General features: G+C 35.7%; 1 protein-coding gene across 1 annotated transcript in view; it reads right to left on the bottom strand.

Moving 5' to 3' along the window:
• LOC150093636 (ataxin-7-like protein 3) overlaps nt 1–22,870 on the bottom strand; it is a 208,352-nt gene that overhangs the window by 106,905 nt on the left and 78,577 nt on the right. The window contains exon 5 of the mRNA XM_090413034.1: nt 5,806–5,974. Coding sequence (XP_090269160.1) covers nt 5,806–5,974 — 169 coding nt within the window. The remainder of the gene's footprint in view (nt 1–5,805; nt 5,975–22,870) is intronic.

Here is a 22,870-nt window from a genome sequence, read left to right as displayed (position 1 = left end):
AGCATATTTTGGAGAAAGGATGAAAACCCTATGTAATATTAGTATGTGGGTAAACTAAGAGTAAGATAATCCAGTAACTCTTCTATAGACAGAAATTTTTCAAACTACTTCAGGGCATTAATATACTAATATACTAGCAAGGTGGTAACCTCGCACAGGGTGAAGAAATTCTTACCACCTAACGACAATCACAAACATTGATGCCTATGGTGAGATTTAAACCTACAGTCTGTTGATTAAACTGAGACACTATCTGCTCAGAAACCAGAAACCAAAGTAAACAAGGTCAACATGTTTTTGCTTCTGAACTGTTTGTTAATTAGTTACTAATTTACCAAATAATTAACCATTTGGTCAATGTCATAAAGCAATGCAACCTTCTTGTTTATAGAGTTTGTTTCACTGTTTCACAGCCATGTTTCATCAAATTGTAATAATTTGTTCTTTTTCTTTTAGGATAGATAAGAAGAGTTATTTTAATATCATTGGTACAGTGATTTTTAGATAACACCAAGATAACGCAATTAAGTTATTAGGCAGTTCGTTATGCATTAAATTGCACGTATTCTCAGAAGGATCTATTTTACAGTTAAAACTTAAGTTTCTGGGAGAAACACACCTTCCACTTTCATGGTTCTTTGCATACTAGCTGAGATTGATTTTAACACAGATTTCCAAACAACAGTGTTGATTCTGACTGCATTATTTTCATAAGGAAAACAAATACGTAAGTAATTTCTACAAGAAAGGAATGTAGTTTAATAGGATTAATACTCACAGTGAGTTAAGCTTGAAATAATTCTATAATTTTCTCTTACAAAAGAATCTGTTGATTTCATTTATACTGATTATTTTCAAAAGTTTTGGTCAGCCACACAACTGTATATAATAAAACCTGTTAATAGCAAAAATATAATATGAGGCGGGGTGAAAAGTTCTGATAAACACCTAGAACAAAAATGATATTAAAGCAGATATAACCACAAGAAAAACATATTTTAAAATCCTTTAACCCCCATGTTTCATCAAATTATAATAATTTGTTCTTTTTCTTTTAGGATACATAAGAAGAGTTATTTTAATATCATTTTTGTTCTAGGTGATTATCAGAACTTTGCAGCCCCCCCCCATAATAATAATATTTCCATTAGGTAAGTATGTCACAAGTTAGGCCTATTATATATATCATATGCTTTTCTGATAGTCACGATTTTCTGCAAGATTATAAGTCGGTGTTATATAAATTATACAATTATAGTATTTAATTCACTATATTATTATTATTGAAAGAAGGATGAAATATATTAAAGAAAAGGACGAAGTTATAAACTCTAACAGAATCAATTGCCACAGCATTCAGTGTACTGGTTGCAACCACAGAACAACAATGAAAGAAAGACAGACTACCACCACAACCAGTGAGTGCACATTTCACCAGTAAAAGATTCAGAGAAAACATCATAGGGACAAGTAAGAAGGCAAAGCAAACAATATCAGTACAGAATAATATGCACCCCTCAACCAATCTGCATAACAGAACTGGACTACATATTTCAAAAACCTATTGCATCAAGCCAGTAAAAAATAAAATATAATATAATAAAAAAAAAAAAAAAAAACTAAGTTTGAAATACCCACATTCACATAATCTCATGTGGATCTGACCAAACCAGCCTTACAGCAGAGACTAATCCCCCCCCCCTTCCACAGTTATACATAATTTCTTATGCTAACATCAAAGCTGTATAACTGAGAGGAGACCTTCACATAGCCTATAAAGGAATGTAGAGAACCGACCAGAGCTTCTGACCTAAAGTCCAATCCTCACCTTCTCTTGGTGCACCCTGTTGGGTATCTACCTAGATACTGAACGAATGAGGATCGGCAAGCAAATTTGGGATTTAGCCGACCAAATTGTATTCTTATTCGCTTAAACCAAAATACAAAATGATGGCACAACATGACAGAATTTCATGCCGGCTAGGGCATCGCCCAGTTAAACAAGACCCCTGTTGTTTTTGTCAGGGAACCAGGACAAAACGCGAAAAGTCAGCTACTGGAACAAATCCTAAAAAAAACCCAACTCAACATCCTCAGAGTTAAAGATCGGTACTATCAACATAAGAAGCCTGAATGGCAAAGAAACGGAGCTAGCTGAGGAATGAGATAAGTATCAGATCAACATAATAGGGCTGACTTAAACGAAAAAGACAAAAACTGGTGAGATCCTTCTGAGCAATAAATACAAAATGTTATATTCAAGCAATGACAATTAAGGAAAAGAAGCAGTAGTCATAGTATTCAACACTAAATACGAGGCTAATCTTCTTGAATGGCAGGGAGTCTCAAATAGAGTGATGTGGGCAAATATCAGAATGGGGAACTGGACAATGAGACTTATTTATGCCTATGGTCCTGCAGAAGGTTCTACTAAGGTAGAAGTGGAGGAATTTTTTGAGACTCTAGAAAAAGCAACTGACACAATGAAAAATTGATCCTTGTTGGGGATCTAAATAGCAGAGTAGGAAATGATTGTCAGACATACAAAAATATTTTGGGAAAATTTGGAGAAAAGAGCAAAGCCAATAATATAATAATGGCAAAAACCTGTTGGATTTTTGCTCAGGACATGGACTGGTTATTACTAACACCGTGTTCCAACATAAAAATGTGCACAAATTCACATGGAGAGAAGAGGCAAGGAATAAGAAAAGTCTCATTGACTATGTTATTGTTGATGGTGATGTTTTCTCCCTGGTGCAGGACACCAGAGTGTACAGAGGATTTGAAATTGGAAGTGATCACCATTTAGTCTGGAGCAGGATAAAATTGAAAAGAAGAACATGTAAATTTTAAAGCGAATAAAAGTTGAGCAGCTCTCGGATGTGAACTGTGGACTAAAATACACAAACATTACTGAAGAAAAAATGAAAGAGTTTGAGAATAGGAACCAAACCTTAGAGATTCAGTATCAAGCCCTGAGGAAAACATTGACTGATTCAGCAAGAGAGGTATCTGGTGAGGTTGTCTGCAGGGATAGAGAAATCAGAGCTCCACGGTGGACACGGGAAGTTGGGGAGGCAGTGGGAGAAAAGGGGAAAGCATGTCAAAAGTTCCTGGCAAATAAGTTAGCTTGTGCTCTTAGAGAATACAGAGACAAATATAAGAAAGCTAAACACCGTAAAACTAGCTAGCTAGACAAAATTCATGGAAGGACTTTGGCAAGAACATAGAAAATAAATATCAAGAAGGTGGCAAAATATTCTGGAGGTTGTTGAAGAAGCTTAGAAATGGAGGAAAGAGTGCTTTAAAAGGAGTTAGAGATGATAAAGGTGACATGAAAATGGGAGAAATAGATATCCTTGAAGTATGGAGTAATTACTTCTAAAAATTGCTAAATGAAACAAGCAGTGATAGCACAGTGGTAAAAAACACTAACATGCATAGAGTCAGGAATACATATCCATAATTGAAGTAGAAAAAGCCATCAAATGATTGAAATGTGGAAAGGCAGCAGGAGTATATGATATTCGACCAGAAAAGCTGAAGTATGGTGATATAAAAGTCTTACAGTGGCTGCACTGCATAGTTCAGAAGGCCTGGACAGAAGGACAAATTCCCGATAATTGGAGTAGAGCTCTCATAGTACCCATATATAAAAAGGGAAATAAATTTGAATGTGAGAAGTACAGAGGTATTTACCTACTGAGTGTTCCTGGTAAGGTTTATGCAATTATACTTGAGAAATGGTTGAGAAGAAGTGTGGAAGAAAAGCTTGGTGAAGAACAAGCTCGATTCAGGCCAAATAGAGGCTGTCAGGATCAGATCTTCACTTTACGAAAAATAGTTGAAAAATCATGGGTTATAACAAAGATCTGTATTTAAGTTTTGTCGATCTGGAAAAGGCGTATGACAAGGTGCCAAGAGAGAGAGAAGCTATTCAATATGCTACAGTTATATGGTGTCAATGGGACATTATATCAAGCAATACTTAGTCTCTATTTGAGTTGTAAGTCAGCAGTTAGAATTGAAGGAAGTACAGGAAGATGGTTTAATGTTAAATCTGGTGTGAGACAAGGATATACATTATCCCCTCTGTTATTCATTATCTATATGGATCACATTATGAAGGAAAGTGGTATTAAATATGATATCAAAATTGGAGATGTTAATGTCAGCTCTTTGCTTTATGCGGACTATGTTATACTTCTAAATAAATCCACTACAAGTCTGCAAGATTCCCTGACTAAATTGAATAACTGTTGTAATATATATGGTATGAAGATCAACAATAAAAACACAAAGACAATGAAAATAGGCAGAATCATTGAAAATATCAATTGTGTTGTGAATGGAGAGCCTGTGGAACAAGTAAAACATTTCAGCTACTTAGGCATGACTTTTAGTGAAGATGGTAAATTAAATATGGAAATAGACAACAGAATCAACAAAGCTGGTATGGTAGGAAGTCAATTGAATAAATTCATATGGAATAAGAGAGAAATTAGTCAGAACACTAAATTAGCTGTATACAAGACAATTTTCAAACCGCTTTTAACTTATGGATCTGAGAGCTGGGTCAGAAGCAAAACGCTTGACCAAAGACTAGAGACCGCAGATATGAGAGTTCTGAGAAAGATTAGAGGCGTATACAGATATCATCATTGGCAATACCATATTAAAAACGAGGATATTAGTAAAGAACTTGACATTGTCAGCATCCAGGAATGCGTTAGCAGAGATATCTCAAATGGTATGGTTACTTAAACAGAATGGGTGAGGAAAGATTAGCAAAACAAGTGTTCTCTGCCAGGTTGGCAGGAAAACGACCCAGAGGAAGATCAAGATATAGATGGATTGATACGATACAAAGTGCCTTAGATGATAGAAATATAAGATCTGATAATGTTGGAGTCTTGACAAGTAGCAGACTGATTTGGAGGAAAATTGTAGATAGGAACTTAGTAATGATGTAAATTTTTCATGTAGTACTATCATATCCTGTACACCCCTTGAGGGTACATGGCAGGAATTTGATGATGATGACATAGATCGACTTATGAAATGTATAACATATTCATCTGGAAAATGGTAATTGTGATATTTTTGGATCTTTAAATAACTGGACAGACAATTTATATACAAATTCTGAACTCACCATACTACACACTGATGTATATAAGAAGAATAAAGAAATACTAGCTTACATTGTCAACACTGCTCAATAACATCATGACAAATATTGATGTTCTAAACTTGACCAAATTTACTATAAGTGATACAGAAGCATCTGCATATAACATTAACTATTACCAGTCCCATACATAGCCATGAAAAAGAGGAAAAAAGCACAGTGTGATCAAAACCATAACCTCTTTTGAACATGGAAAAACATTACTCTCAGAAATCACTACTAATGATCCCCAACCACAAAACAAATACACAATATACAGATCCTCAGATAACCCCCACTCAGCTTCCTTCAAGAATTAGAAACATGGCTAAATAACTTAGAGATTCAATAACACGATCACATTAATATATGGGCTCCTATTAACACATACACATCAATAATCACCACCAAAATCACTGCAAAGCATTTATCACAACTTTGTTTCAGAATACCACTTTTACTTGCACATTATGCTGCAAAATCCGGCTGCACTTTACCATCACAGTAAAAAGAATTGCTGATAACCTTATAAAAAATGCAAACTGGAACAAACTACAAAAAATTTTCATAACATGAATCAACATAATTAATAGTGTGAAAGTGTTCTCAATGTTATTACTGGATAACCTTACCTTTTACTAGCAAGCCTAGAACTGTTTCTTCCCATTCCCATACACTTCTCTAAATGTGGAGCAAAACGAGATGCAGCCAGATTTCTTTGGCAGTTAGGACAAATGCATTCAAATTGCTTCTTAAGAGGTACTTGGCCAAAAACATCTAAGCCAACTTCATCGACAATTTCTGTAACATTGATCATCACAATGTGAGAATATCGTATACATTAAGTGTTTTAGAGAATGCATATACCATATAAAAATGGAGAAAATGCATAACCTAGAGATTATAAAATATTTTTTACAACCACTGGTTAATAACTATAAAGTAACACATATGTGACAGTAAATAACTTTTTTTTTTATTATGTAAATATTTAGTCTTATGTATCATAAGACATCATCAGTACAATTTTCAAGCAACAATAGGAATGATTAAAAAAACAGTAGTGTGCATAATTAAGATTGGAATCCCTCTACATATATAGTCACATGTTCATGGCTTAAAACTAATGAGCTAAATTTAAAACTAATTAAATTAAAATACAACAGCTAAATTTATTTAATACAATTGAGGATAACAATTTCCCAAACTTTTGGAACAGTGAGACAGTCATTTTGATTAAGATAGGACTATGAAGTAAGGCTTCAGCACTTTTCTTATATAAACATTCATGTTTATATATAGATATATGTAGCAGCTTAGCATTATTCCATTGGATCCTGTGGTTAGCATTTTCAATTCCATGTTGTGCAAAGCCAGATTTATGAGGTTTGATGAGACGGATGTGGTCTTGATGTTTAGAGATATGTTTATTTATAGATCTTCCTGTTTGTCCACAGTAAGACAATTTACACAAACATAGTACTTCATATACACCAGGTATCATCATCGGTGAGAGTTTGTTTTTTGGAGAAGGTAGCAAGTTGTGAATTTGGGTTTATGGGTAGCAATGAGTTGATTTTTGCATAATTTTTGCTACAAATTCAGAGATGTCTTTAATATATGATATAGGAGTCCTGTGGGATTCTTCTTGTCTGGGTCGATTTATAGGATAGTGGTTGATTATTTTTTAGGATATTATTGGATTATATCCATTTAGTAAGACTGTTTCTTTGACAATTTCCAATCCCTGTTTTAGAGATTCTTCCAAAGAACAAATCTTGTGTGCTCTGGATACTAAAGATTTTATGATGCTATATTTTTTAGATGGATGGTGAGCTGATGCACTGTGGATATAATGACCTGAAAAAGTTGGTTTTCGGTAGACAGAAGTGGAAATGGATCCATCTTGCTAGTGTTGGATGGTACACCAAGAAAGAAAATATCATTTGATGATTCTTTTTCTAGTGTGAACTTGATATGATGTAGAGTGTTGATGTTTTATAGAAATGTGTAGAGTTGTGGTTCTGTGTGGCTCCGAACCACAAAAATCATCAACATACCACAGCCACATTGTTGGTTTTGGTTCAAGAGCAAAAATTCTTTCTTCAAGAAAAAAGTTGGCTAGATTAGGTGATAAAGGTGAGCCCATTGCTGTTCCTTCCGCTTGTTTATATATTTTATCTTTCCATGTGAAGTAGCCTGATGTGATTGCAAATTTGAATAATTCCTCTATATCAGATGGAAATTTTTGGGTTAGAATTTCTATAGTCTCTATGTGAGGGATATTAGTGGAGAGAGAGAGAGAGAGAGAGAGAGAGAGAGAGAGAGAAACAATGTCAAAGCTTACTAACATGTCTATATCTGCCAGTTTAATGTCTTTTATCTTGGTATGAAATTATATGGATTTTTTATTGAAGAAGCTGAGTGGCCAGTGAGGTGTCGGAGAAGGTTAGACAGAAATCTTGATATTTATATATATATATGGGACTACCTGGATATCAACTCATTGCTACCTACAAACCCATCAATCAAATTCGCAACTTGCTTCTTCTTCTTCAACCTTCTGGTTCTGTCCACTGCTGGACAAAGGTCTCCCCCCTTGATTTTCCAGATCACTCAATTTTCTGCTTCTCCCATCCATCTCACTCCTGCAATTTGTTCCAGTTCATCTCTCTACCTTCTTCTCGGTCTTCCTCTTTGTCTTGCTCCATCCATTGTTCTCCATTCTGTTGTTTTTCTAGTCCATCTCCCGTCACTGCATCTGGCAATATGGCCAGCCCATCTCCACTTAGCCTGTTTAATGTATTTTACAATATCCATGACACCTGTTTTGAGATCTTATCCAGATATTTGTCTTCCTATCTCTTAATGTTATTTTTAGTATACTTCTTTTCCATGCGATGTTGTGTTGTTCTCAGCTTTTTGTTTAGAGCGTCTGTTAAAGTCCATGTTTCTCCTCCATATGTTAGGACAGGAAGTATGCACTGGTCGAAAGCTTTCCTTTTTAGACTCATAGGGATGTTACTTCTGAATATGTCTATCATTTTTTAATAAGCTATCCATCCAAGGTGAATTCTTTGTTCAATCTCTTTTCTTTGGCACTCCTCAAAGGATAACAATTGGCCCAAATATACATATGAAGTAACTTGTTCTATTTCATGGTTTTCAACTTTGATAGTTCTATGGTTTATGTATTTATTCATCATTATTTTTGTTTTTTCTCTATTTATTTTTAATCCAATTTCTCTGGAGGCTTCGTTTAGCTAATTTAGTCATTCTTCCAGATCTTCAAGATTATCTGCTATCAGGACAATATCATCTGCAAATTTCAGATGATGCAGCCTTTCTTCATTTATTGTTGTTTATTATTTTAACGGTATAATAGAACACAGAAACTAAGTAAATAATTGATTTATTAACTTGATGCTGATATTTCGCTGGTATTATAATAAATCAATTATTTACTTAGTTTCTGTGTTCTATTATACCGTTAAAATAATAAACAACATGTTCGACGAACACATAAGTCTGTCCACACGTTTCTTCATTTATGTTTATTCCTTTTGTTTCCCAATCAAGGCTTCTAAATACTTCCTCTAGTGCAGCTGTAAATAATTTGGGAGATATGGTGTCGCCTTGCCGGATGCCTTTTTGTATTGGGAACTTTTCACTGTTTTTATATAATTTAATTACAGAAGTTGCATTATTGTAAATATGTTTTAGTGTTTCAATATATGGTTTCTCAGTTCCCTGGGTTTCAAGTGCTTTTAGTGTTGCAGATGTTTTAACTGAATCAAATGCTTTTTCATACTCTATATAGGCCAGACATAAGGGTTTATTGTATTCAATTGATTTTTCAATGAGCTGTTTTAATGTGTGAATGTGGTCCAAAGTATTGTAATTCTTTCTAAATCCAGCTTTTTCACAGGATTGCATTCCCTCTAGTTTAGATTTTATTCTATTATTTATAATTTTTGTGAAAACTTTATATATGGTGGAGAGGGTTTAGAGGTCTGCAGTTTTTAATTTCTTCTTTATTGCCCTTTTTAAAAATTAATATTAGAAGTGAATTGTTCTAATTTTTCGGAATTTTTCTCTGTTTTAGGCATTTATTGAAAAGTTTACTCAACTGTTTAATGACAGGGCTTCCTCCCAGTTTTAAGAAGTCTACCATAATTCCATCTTCTCCTGGGGCCCTTCCATTCTTCATTTCCCGCAGTGCCATTTCCACTTCACCTTGTAAGATCTCAGGGGCATCATATTCTTCCTCACTTGAGTAATCCATAGATGATTCTTGGATGTCCCGGTCTTTGTCTTCATAGAGCTCAGTATAAAATTCCTGAATTCTTTTGATTATTTCATTTCTATTTTTTATCAGTTCACCATTTTTTCCTCTTACAGCAGCTATTTCCTTTGTTCCAACTGATAATGTTCGTCTTAGCACCTTCATATTACTATTGTTTTCTATTGTTTCTTTAATTTTCCTAGTATTATACAATCTAAGTTCATGTTTCATCCTTTTACGTATAGTTTTACAAATTTCCATATATTCTATTTTATTGGTGTCATTCAAATCTCTTTTCATATCTCTTCTTTTCTTCATCAGATGTAAGGTTTCCTGTCTTAGTTTTTCCTCTCCTTGGTGCCTTTTTACACCTCCTATTTCTAGTGCACAATTCAGGATAGATTTTGTTTATATTTCATTAGCATCATCGATGGTAGTAGCTGTGTTTAACTTTTTAGTTCATTTCTGAGTGATTCTCTATAACAGCTTTTATTGTGGTAGAGGTTTTGTAGATTCACGAAATTGGACTTTTTTCTTATGAGCTTATTCCATTCCCATTTTTTGTTGATCCATACTTTTGCCCTTACTAGTCTGTGGTCACTTCCTGTGTTAAATTTATTAAGCACTTCGGTATTATTTATTATATATCTTCTGTTGGAGAGAATGAAGTCTATTTCATGTAAGTTTGTCCATTTGGGGTTCTCCAAGTCCATTTTCGGTTGATTTTCTTCTTGAAAAAAAAGCTGTTCATAATAAATAGATTATTTTCTTCTGCAAATTCAATAAGTCTTTCTCCTCTTTCATTTCTCTGTCCAAATCCAAATTTACCGATGGAGTTCAGATGGTCATCTCTGCTTCCAATTTTGGCATTAAAATCACCCATTATAATTATGTAGAATTCTTTAGAATTATTGAATGTGGATTCTAATGTTTCATAGAAATCTTCTATCTCTTCATCTGGATGGTCCATATTTGGGACATATACTTATATAATTTTCAGTTGGTATCTTTTATTTATGAAGAGACTTAGTTCAGCTATTCTTGATATTATTTTATTTACAAACAGGACATTGTCCTTGATTGTTTTATTTATTAGGAATCCTACGCCACCAGTTGAGTTTCTGTCACATTCACAGTGGTAGAATAGATGTCCATCTTTTAATCGCATGAGAGTTTCTTCTTTCCTTCTAATCTCTGAAAGGCCCACAACGTCCCATTTTATATGTTCCAATTCCTTCATCAGTTCTTCCAATCTATCATCATCCCGTAGAGATCTGCAGTTATATGTTCCTACTAATATCATTCTATCATTGTGCACTGTAGGTGGACTCATTGTAGCTAGTGGAGACTGTAGCATATTTTTCAACCTAGACCCTCTGCCTAGGTCGAAAAATATACCTGGATATCAACTCATTGCTACCTACAAACCCATCAATCAAATTCGCAACTTGCTACCTTTCCCAAAAGATAAACTCTCACCAATGATGCTACCTGGCATATACGAAGTACTATGTTCGTATAAATTGTCTTACTATGGACAAACAGGAAGGTTTATAAATAAACATGTATCTCTGAACATCAAGGCCACATCTGTCTCATCAAACCTCATAAATCTGGCTTTGCACAACATAGAATTGAAAATGCTAACCACAGGACCCAATGGAATAATGCTAAGCTGCTACATAGATCTATATATAAACATGAACATTTATATAAAGAAAGTGCTGAAGCCTTACTTCATAGACCTAATCTTAATCGAAACGACTGTCTCACTATTCCAAATTGTTATCTTCAATTGTATTAAATAAATTTAGCTGTTATATTTAATTTTAATTTAATCTGCTTTGATTTCAGTTCCATTAGTTTTTAAGCCATGAACACACAACTGTATATGTAGCGGGATTCCAATCTAAACATGTGCACTACTGTTTTTTTTAATTAATTCCTATTGTTGCTTGAAAAGTGTACTGATGATGTCTTATGGCTCTGTAGCTCAGCTGGTACAGATGAAGCCCTTTGGTTTGGACCAAAGAGACCAAATAACCCAAGTTTCTGGGTTATCTGGTCTCTTTCGATGAAAGGTGAGTTAGCCGGTCTCATATGGAGGTAGGAGGTTTTTTTACCCAGAAATTCGGATTTTTCATCCCCCAGAACAGGCAAACAGGCCCCATGAACACATGCAGCTACAGTCATAAATACTTTTGGGAAACCACCTTGCATCATATCTCCCTAGTAATTAGTTGCATCCTCTCAAAGAGAGGCAGCCACAGGATTAGGATGTCTTATGATACATAAAACAAAATATTTACATAATAAAAAGTTATTTACTGTGGCATATATGTTATTTTACAGTTATGGATATCCAACAAGCTTCACTATATAAGAAAACCGCTGGTTACTTGGAGCAAAAGAAGAACAACAAATATGACTGGCATATAAGAAATATTTCTACTAGCCAGAGCCCATTAAAATCAATAGGTTTCTTTCCATCTCTTAAAAACAATGCAAAACAATGAAGAGAGGAGTAAATATCACATATATATATATATACACACACATATATATATATATATATATATATATATATATATATATACTGGGGGGGGGGCTCCCCCTTGCATCTACGGCCCCCCCCCCCCCAAGTTCTGGGCTGGTAAGCCGGTAAGACAAAAAACGTGACATAAAAACGTTTCAAATTTTGGCTTATCTTTTTATATATAGAGAGTAGATAATTGTTCCTCCATAACACAGTTGTAATGTACTCTTCAGATGAAAATATCTTGGTATGAATCTTGTCTAGGATGCAAAGAATATCTATAAGAGATTTTCAACTAAATTGAGTTAACCAGTTTCATACAGGGTTTTTTCTCTCAAGGGAACTCTCCTGCAAAAACAAACCTTCCAAAGAACACATGAACTAAAAGAACATGGACTATGTTCTTTTGGTACATTCTCTATCTTAGTAAAAAAATCAGGTTTAAGAACCAAACAGGAGGGAGAAAATTCTACATGGCTAAATTATGCAATAAATCATATGGCCTAATATAAATGGAATTTGTCTTTGTAGAGGAGGAAATCCTGCCATCTCCATATGAGATTAGCTAACTCACCTTCAGATGAAAAAATATTATAACATTTCTTACATCTTAGCTGGGATTCAAATCACAGGTCATTCCAAGTAATCTTTGTGCTATCTTTGCTGCTCATTGCCATTTCATAAGTCACCATAAGGTATTGAAAATCAAAGGGCTGTTTGATAAATACAGTGTCATAGTTCATTTGATATACTTTTTGCAAAAATGTCATTTTAATGTGAAATGCAGGAAGAGAATACACAGTTTGCCACTGTGTATAATGTGTGTGTTTATAAACAATTAAAAAACAAACAATCAATAATTTTAAAACATGATCAATACATGCTACTGGGAGGATGCAACAGATCTCAATACAAATGTCACACTGTTAAATTGCATAACCATGTAAATGAACAGAATGAAACAGAATCAGTAAAATATTCTTATGAAATGTATGGACATTGTTTCCTTACATTTCACATACATTATTTTAATATATCAATATGTTGTCTTTTGGCAATGAATGTAGCAAATTCAGAAGTTTTCCCTTGAATATTTACATTTTAGCAGTGTAATTGCTATAAATTTAACCAAACAGTTATCGTTATATAAATTTAGAACTGGCAGAACTATTCAATTCTGATTTTTTCCCCAAATTAAAATGTATTATACATACAGAAATAATGCTGGATCTAATATCCACTTGATATTTATAAGAATTATACATATTTTATTCAAATTATTTTATTTTTTACAAGTCAGCGGGGAGAAAAAAGTTTTCACTGATAAACGTATTATTGATTTCAAAAATTATATATAACTTTGGTAAACAGCATTTGCACCTTCTCAGTTCTTTTCTAGAATGAAATTGCTTTTTTTTTTTTTTAACACTTCTGCTCTCATAACATACACAGCTTGTGTCTGGATCAATCTCTTGATCAAAGAAAATCCATTCCTGCAATTTAAAAACAGATCCAGTGGTTTCTTTATTGTTGCTGCAAATTATACTGAGCTATAATTGCTAGCAAAGTTCAAGATATAGCTAGCTTTAACAAATAGGGATTTGATAATAGGTCTCAGTTGAATAATTGATCCAATTCAGAGGAAATTATATTTTTATATACTGATCCAATATATAAAAATATATTGGATCAATATATTGGAAAAGTAAATGTTTATTAACATTTTTTCTTGAAGAGCTGAGTTTATAAGTTGTTTGAGAACACCTTAAGTGGAATGGCTGTTCCAGAGGATAGATGCAGATATAATAAAAGAGAAATAGGAGATGCAGGTGGAGTGTGTATGAAAATGTACTGAAAAGGGATGTTGGGAAGATGCTGCTCTTGTTTTAATAGACTAAAGGGATGGTGGGTGCCAGTTCAGTGAAACAGTGACTGTGGAAGTATCTGAAGAAAAGACAGAGGGCTAAAACAGTTCATCAGTCAAACAGAAGTTGAAATGAGTTTGTGATGGAGGAAAGGTTCACCTATGAGTTGAATTCCTCTCCTCTGGACCAATGTTCCTTCTAAGCTGTACACATACATTGGTCAAAATGGGAGTTTATATACCTAATGCACAAAATGTTTGCTTTGAGAATTTCCAATTTCCAATTAATAATTTTAAACATGCTATAAAAACTAATTATTATAATAAATCATACTTGTCACTTATTTTATTTAGTAATTTTGCCAGTGTCTCTGTTCCAATGTTATTTGGATTCCAACTAAATGCACTCTAATTGGTTACTTTCAGTGTATATGGTGTAGGTGAACTGATGCTGTCAGCAAGTTGCAAAGGCATATTTTAGAGTCTGTACTGGCTAGACAGTGCAGTCACTTAAACACATGCAAAGAGTGATGATTTTTTTTTTTTAAGCTATGCAGATTTAAATGAATTAATTTAGTGATTGCAATTTTAAAGGGTCAAGCTGGACAATAAAAGAACAACATTAATATGAGAAATCTTACATTGGCAGCTTTAGCCTCACAAGAGCCAAGATTGAAGAAGAAAAGAACTACAAACTGTTTAAATTTCAGTGGCTAAACATATGTGCTAAAACAGTAACACCAACGGCAGGGCTGCTGCATGTGGATGTGAAGGTTGTTCACCGCACAATGGTGGCTAATCAAAGGGACGGCATTTTGATTGATGTATAATAAAATTTATTTTTATAGTGTTGCGACGTTTCTCATATAATATTTCTCTCTCTACTTATTTGTTATAATACGTTTGTACTCTAATCGTTTAGATTAACTTCTATTGTTTTATATCTTTCCTTTATCCTACCAGCTACACCATTTATGTTGAGACTTTTTCTTATCTTGTTTGCTTTTTCTTTACTTAATTAGTTATTTACTCTTTATCTACACTTTCTTAACTAATCCAACATCCTATCTCTCTTAAATTCAAAACTCGTCTAACATTGTACCTTACTTATACACATTGATCCCTTATAATTTAAACTCTACAATCAAATATTCTCTCCTTCAATGCTTTGTAGTCCTATTGGCCTCTCTATGTCCTAAACAAACAATCTGAAGAAGTTCACCCTATAAGTATTAACACATTTATATTTATGCTGCACCAGCTAATACCTAGGTAGAAAGGATTCTTGTTCAGGATGACTCCTTTAGAGAGTTAATGATTATGTGACCAAGCATAAATTTATCTCCCCTTTGCTTGTCCTTTTCTTTCTTACAGTCGCGGCTTACTTATTGCATTAGTATTCATGGGTTTATCCCGCTTGGTTCGTTGTTATTTTTATGAGCGGTAGTAGTTTTGAATTCATATAATATAGGCAGATCAGGCAAGTAGATGAATGAAACAATTTAATTAGCTTTAAGGTGATACACTATAATACATTTCAAAACAGGATAATATGGTTGCACTCAACTCAGATCAAAAGCTCTAATTAACTTGTACTTATCACACATACTAAATCTTAATAACCTTAAATACAATCATAAAATCCAATTCATAGATTATCATTAAGCCATTCGGATACACGTGGCTATCAGTGAACACATCAGCACAATTACACTTTTAGTTTAACATGATCTTGTATCTATTCGGCCTCTTGGGGAAACAATTCTTAACACTGTCTCGGAACACGTATCTAGTTGTAGGCTACTCTTACAGTTCTTTAAGTTCAGTCCAATTTAAACATTCACACAGGAAATTCACTCTCTTCTTACAACTGGAATTAGTATTTCAAAAATCTACATTACCATTTCTGTTCTTGAACTCTTAAAACTTGTTCCCGCCTTGTCTAATCATCAAGGCCTTCAAATGTAATCGCTTTGAGGATATCTTCCGTAGATCTGTGCAAGTAGAATCTCCGAGGGAAACATGGGAGGTGGCACGGTAACGTCACCTTGAATGGACGGCTCAATTTAGTCCCTCCGTCGTACGACAACATCACAGCTATCCTAGAACACGGACATGGCTTGGCCCAATACGAACGCTATGATGGACGAACTAAGTGCCTTCCGCGACTGGCCAGGGACTTCCCTCCTATGACGAGCAGGACCACTCTGAGAGATCAGGAATCCAGGAAAAAAAAAATCTCGAATCTTCATGCAAGGCCTTTTTGTTTCATTTTCTCCTCTCGTTAAATCTCGATATTTGCGACACACGCCAACTCGGTCACGTGTGTCCACGTCAATCTCATTAGCTCCCTCTATTAATTTTTCGCACGTGTGTCTACCTCCTATTCCTGGAAGATGTTTAGGTTTCCCTTTCCAATACTTTCATAATGCAGGACGGTAAAAGTGACCTTTGAACCCTGACTCACAGGCTTTACTATTTCAGTGCAAGAGGCTGGTTTTCCAAACGGATTTTGCCAGCTTACATGGATTTCTATTATCAGGCCCACACTTAATACAGATTATATTTAAACACTTTATACAATTTTATACAATTCCTTAAACTTTATCTTGACTTGTGTTCACAAACAATTTATTTTTTCTATTGCCAATGTTCCATGTTCTCTGCCTGAGTAGAATTAATGTTGCGACCTGAATATTTTAATATAAACCTTTTTAATGCTTATTCAGGACACAACATAGGCCCCCCCTTTTTCTATTTTTTAAATTTAAAATTTTTTTAGATAAAAAAATTTATTTTTTCTTTTACATCTCCTTACTTCTTGTGTCTTATTTCTCCCCTCCAGATGATGTGTCTTCCCCTCCTTTTGTTTTGTTTCACATCTGACGGAGATGCTCTGCACAGTATTCTTGACCTTCTCATTCTTGGATTGTGAACATTTTTGAATCATTTGTTCCTTGCTCCTTTTTTTTCTTTTTCCCCCATTTTCTTTTGTACTTAGTTTTCTCTTTTTGAGGAAACTTGATTGGGAGTGTTTTACATCTTCACAATTTACTATCTCAGACTTCACTCTTCCTTTCTTTATACATTCCGGGGCAACCCTTCTGTTAGTGAATATTTTCCTGCCCACTAGATTAGAGGTATCAGGCCTTCCAAAATATTGTCTTGTGAACTGGAGGCATCGGATCCTGTCCAGTTCTTTGTCTTGAAAGAAGCTAGGGTCTCTTGATTTTCCCTTTCTTTCCTTCTTCCTTATTTTTAGACTGGCTTCTGGGTTTTTGAATTGTATCATATCCATTTTTAGCATCCCTGAGTCCATAGAGGTATCCTGGGATCTCCCTTTTTCACAGAAAACCTGATTTACTTGATGATTTGCCTCTGTGTGTTCCTCTTGACAGGTGCACATTATTTCACCGGAAGGTTTACTCCTATTGATGGGCAATTCTACTTCCTTTCCCATAGACATTCTCTAGTGAGTCACCTTGACACTAGCCTATCAGGCCTAGTCCTATAAAGTTTTAATCTGTCTGAATGAACTATTAGGGTTTTTGCTCCTTTGGATCTTTCCATGATCTTTATTGTCACAGGGGATAACTTTTCCAGGATCTCATAAGGGCCAGCAGCACTTCTCCCAAATTTGCCTCCCTTTTTATTTATGGATCCTTGTTCTAGTAAAACAAGGTTCCCTGGATTCAAGTCCTTGAACCTTCTTAACTGCCCGTTGGGAACATTCCTCACTAGAGGCTAACCACCATTTCATAAGCCATCTTATTCTCACCAATTAAGTTGCTCAAATAATCGTCGATATCCGGGAAACCTGAATCCATTTGGGAATCTCTGAAGTCACTCGGAAAGCTGGGCTCGAACCCATAAAGGACTACAGCAGGGGCCTCCTTTATTGCTGTGTGCAAAGCTGTCCTGCATGCAAACAAGGTGTGTGCCAGATAGGTATCCCAATTCGAGATGCGATCATTTGCTAGTTTGGAGAGAGTGAGCTTCAATGTTCTGTTCATTCGTTTACACATCCCATTACCTTGGGGGTGGTAAGGGGTGGTGAACAGCTTCTTTATTTTTAGCAGTTTGCATAGCTGAAGCATGACCTCAGCAGTAAAGTTGGAATCTCGATCGGAGAGGAGAGTTTCAGGTGTCCCGTATCTAGAAATGATGATTTTAAAAAAATTTTCTGCCACAGTCCGAGCAGATTGATCTTTGATCACCACGGCCTCTGGATACCGTGAGAACATATCTATGAACACCAGTATATACCTGTTTCCTTTCTTGGTGACAGGAAGAGGGCCCACGATATCCATAGCTATGGCTTGAAAAGGACGCCTGGGGATTGGGATCGACTGTAAGGGGGCTTTGCCCAACACACTGGATTTCTTCTGGCACAAATGACAGGAGGCCACGTATGTCTCAACATCCCTTCTCATTCCTTTCCAAAGATATCTATCACGAATTCTGTTCCATGTTCTGAACATCCCTTGATGACCTGCCAGATCAGCATCATGAAAGGTGTGGAGCACCCAGGGGATCATGGTTGCTGGAACAACAATTCTATCCTTCCATTTTCCTGTAACATTGTGTTTGGAAAGCAGGAGACCATCCTGGTCAATATGCAGGGTGTGACCGAATGAATCGGTCTCAAGGGACCTATCCCGCTTTAATATTCTCTCATACACCTTTCCCCAAATTGGATCCTTCTTCTGTTCTCACACTATGTGGTGCTTCTCCCATATCTGATGCTCAGGGGAGTGACTTTGCTCTTGTCTAGTACATTTACTCTTAACACGGAAGGAAAGGCATCATTCCCTGAACTCTCATCATCTTTATGATCCGAGCCCAATGATCTAGATAGATAATCTGCAACCACGTTTTTTAATCCAAGAATATATTCTACCTTTAAGTTAAATTCCTGCATCTCCAATGCCCACCGGATGATCCTCTGGTTCTTATCTTTCATTGAAGAAATGAACGAAAGAGGTTTGTTGTGATCAGATTGCAGGATACATTGTTGGCCTAGGAGCATGTATTTGAACTTCCGTAAGGCATAAACTATTGCCAGCACCTCCTTTTCTATCACTGAGTAGTTCAACTCAGAAATGGAGAGTTTTCTGCTAATGAAAGCGATGGGCTTAAATCCTTCTCCTTCATTTTGCTCTACAACAGAGGCTATCGTATCAAAGGAGGCATCTGCTGAAAGATAGAACGTCTGTCCCACTCTAGGATACGTCAACGCCGGAGACTGCGTTAAGGCAAGGTTTAGAAGATGATGCGCTTGCTGTTGCTCCCTTCCCCATTCAAATTTCTTTCCCTTTTTTGTCAGCAGAACTATGGGAATTTCGAACATTCTGGGATAAATCTTCGGTAAAAATTTACCATGCCAAGATATCTTCTGACCTGTCTTATGGTGGTGGGAACTTTGGCCTTTAATATGGCAGATACATTATTGTCAGTAGGTTTTATCCCATTCTTACTTACCATATGGCCAAGATACTCCACTTCCTTGAGGAAGAAACTGCATTTCAAATACTTCAAAGAAAGTTGAGCTTCGTTCAATCTACTCAAAACTTCAGTCAACAATCTACAGTGCTCTTCAACACTGGATGAATAAACCAGATCATCCTGGAAGCATATCACTCCCTCTCCTAACATCTCCGACAGGACAGAGTTCATCAATGATTGGAAGCTCATGGCTGAATTCCTTGCACCCTGAGGAAGGCGGCACATTTGGTACTTTTGCCATCTGGTGGTGAAGGCAAAGTATTTCCTGTCTTCCTCCCTCAGAGGGATTTGGTAGTAGCCTGAGTTCAAATCCAATTTTGAGAAATATTCAGCTCCTTCCAATCCAATTAACAAATCCTCAATTCTGCATACAGGGAAGTCAATGGGTTTTGTTACCTTGTTCACCTCTCTCAAATCCAGGACGAATCTCAGCCCACCATTTGGTTTCTCTACTAGTATGAAAGGGCTGTTCCATCGGGAACTTGACTTCTCTATAATTCCAGCCCTTTCATATTCTAGCAATAATTTCTTGAGATTGTCCATGTGATTGAGGGGTGTCTGGTACTGCCTTACGTATACAGGTGTATCCGAGGTGACCTGGACAGCATGTTGGATTTTCTTTGTGCATGACAGAGAACTGACCTCTTCTGTGAACACCTTAGGATATCCACGGAAGACTTACTCAAAAAACTTCTCTATGAGAACCCTGTCCTGCTCTGAGTTTGAGTGTTTACAAGCGTCCGAGGTCAGCTTTCTTCTCCACATATTGGTATCCTCACCATTATCGTTAGCTTCAATTTCCATGGTCATTCCTCTCTCATTAATTGGCCTTGTTAGGCATTCAGGCCTGTACTCCTTCCCACACAATGATAGTGTCCTATTGGAGAAGTCACACATGAATTGATTCTCTTCCAGAAAGTCGAGACCCAGTATTACTTGACTCTTAGTGTCTGCCATCTCAGGAAGCACAACCAATTTATGTGTGGATTCAAAAGGGAAACAAGGTATAGAGATTTTAGCATTGACCTTTAATATCGAGCATAGCTCAACTTTTGCAATACCAATGATCTTGATAGGCTCGGACAACTCAGTAAGGTTATCATTACTATCAGTTTGGAATTCCTTGACTAACTGAGTTGGAATTACTGATATATTAGCTCCGGTGTCGAGGAGAAACTTGCAGGGGATTCCTCCAACTAAACCTTCTACCAGGGATAGAGGTCGTTCCTTTCCCACCTTCGCTATTGAGACTGATTGCATTTTATGTTCTCCCTTTGTTTAATTTTTATTCCTCATTGTTACTTTACTTTCAGTTTTCTCTAATCTCGTTTCACACATACTGGAAACTATTAGGCCAGAGTTCCCTTCTGGGATAAAATTTTTTCAGGACCTATTAACTGTTTTTCTTTAATTTTCATCCTTAGGAGTGAGGCCCGAGTCATTTACTCTACTATCTCTTCTCGTTTTATGGCTAGAGCCAAACATCCATTCTGGATGTTATGGCTAGAGCCATAACATCCAACTCTTGGGCCCCTTTCTTAAATATCATCTCCCTTAATTCATCACTTAAACCAACCCTAAACTGTTGGAAGGCCAACCATCTCAGATGGGATTCCTCTTCTGGGGAGGATTTTCTCATTTCTTTAGTGATGGATATTATTCTGTTAAGAAACTTCATCACTCCCTCACCATTCTCTTGTATGCAGCAGTACAACTTTCTTAAAACTTCGGGATCCTTTTTCTTTGGAGAATACTTAGATGTTAGCAGTTGCTTAAATTCTAGGTACTCTGTGGTTTTTCTTATCATGGGGGCGGATAGGTATGCTTCAGCCTTACCCACCAATTTGCTGCGTATTAATATGAGTACCTGTAAATCACTCCAGCGGGTAAGCTTTCTTAATTCTTCAATATATTCGAAGAAGGATACCACATCATCAGTGTCTTCCCCAGAATATTGTGGAAATACCTGTGCGGGATTTATAGATCTAAAAAATTCCTCGTTATTCATGTTGGAACTTGTAGGCAGAGACATGTTGGTACTTTGGCTCACACTAAATTGTTATTAAATTTTCTAATTATTACTAATTACTATATTAATTCCTGCCTGATATGAATTCAAAAACCAACTCACTATGATTGATCTATTTACTAGACTTTGTTTTCGGGATCGAATCACATCCTGTCGGCTGCGCCATTTATGTTGCGATGTTTCTTATATAATATTTATCTCTACTTATTTGTTATAATACGTTTGTACTCTAATCGTTTAGATTAACTTCTATTGTTTTATATCTTTCCTTTATCCAACCAGCTACACCATTTATGTTGAGACTTTTTCTTATCTTGTTTGCTTTTTCTTTACTTAATTAGTTATTTACCCTTTATCTACCCTCTCTTAACTAATCCAACATCCTATCTTTCTAAAATTCAAAACTCGTCTAACACTGTACCTTACTTATACACATTTATCCCTTATAATTTAAACTCTACAATCAAATATTCTCTCCTTCGATGCTTTGCAGTCCTATTGGCTTCTCTATGTCCTAAACAAACAATCTGAAGAAGTTCACCCTATAAGTATTAACACATTTATATTTATGCTGCACCAGCTAATACCTAGGTAGAAAGGATTCTTGTTCAGGGTGACTCCTTTAGAGAGTTAATGATTATGTGACCAAGCATAAATTTATCTCCCCTTTGCTTGTCCTTTTCTTTCTTACAGTCGTGGCTTACTTATTGCATTAGTATTCATGGGTTTATCCCGCTTGGTTCGTTGTTATTTTTATGAGCGGTAGTAGTTTTGAATTCATATAATATAGGCAGATCAGGCAAGTAGATGAATGAAACAATTTAATTAGCTTTAAGGTGATACACTATAATACATTTCAAAACAGGATAATATGGTTGCACTCAACTCAGATCAAAAGCTCTAATTAACTTGTACTTATCACACATACTAAATCTTAATAACCTTAAATACAATCATAAAATACAATTCATAGATTATCATTAAGCCATTCGGATACACATAGCTATCAGTGAACACATCAGCACAATTACACTTTTAGTTTAACATGATCTTGTATCTATTCGGCCTCTTGGGCAAACAATTCTTAGCACTGTCTCGGACACGTATCTAGTTGTAGGCTACTCTTACAGTTCTTTCAGTTCAGTCCAATTTAAACATTCACACAGGAAATTCACTCTCTTCTCACAACTGGAATTAGTATTTCAAAAATCTACATTACCATTTCTGTTCTTGAACTCTTAAAACTTGTTCCCGCCTTTTCTAATCATCAAGGCCTTCAAATGTAATCGCTTTGGAGGATATCTTCCGTAGATCTGTGTGAGTAGAATCTCCGAGGGAAACATGGGAGGTGGCACGGTAACGTCACCTTGAATGGACGGCTCAATTTAGTCCCTCCGTCGTACGACAACATCACAGCTATCCTAGAACACGGACATAGCTTGGCCCAATACGAATGCTACAACGGACGAACTAAGTTC

This window comes from Typopeltis vanoorti, chromosome 23, assembly GCF_054136105.1.
Source record: "Typopeltis vanoorti isolate ZY-2024b chromosome 23, IOZ_Tvanoo_1.0, whole genome shotgun sequence".
Taxonomy (NCBI): Eukaryota; Metazoa; Arthropoda; class Arachnida; order Uropygi; family Thelyphonidae; genus Typopeltis; species Typopeltis vanoorti.
This window is presented reverse-complemented; position numbering and strand designations above follow the sequence as displayed.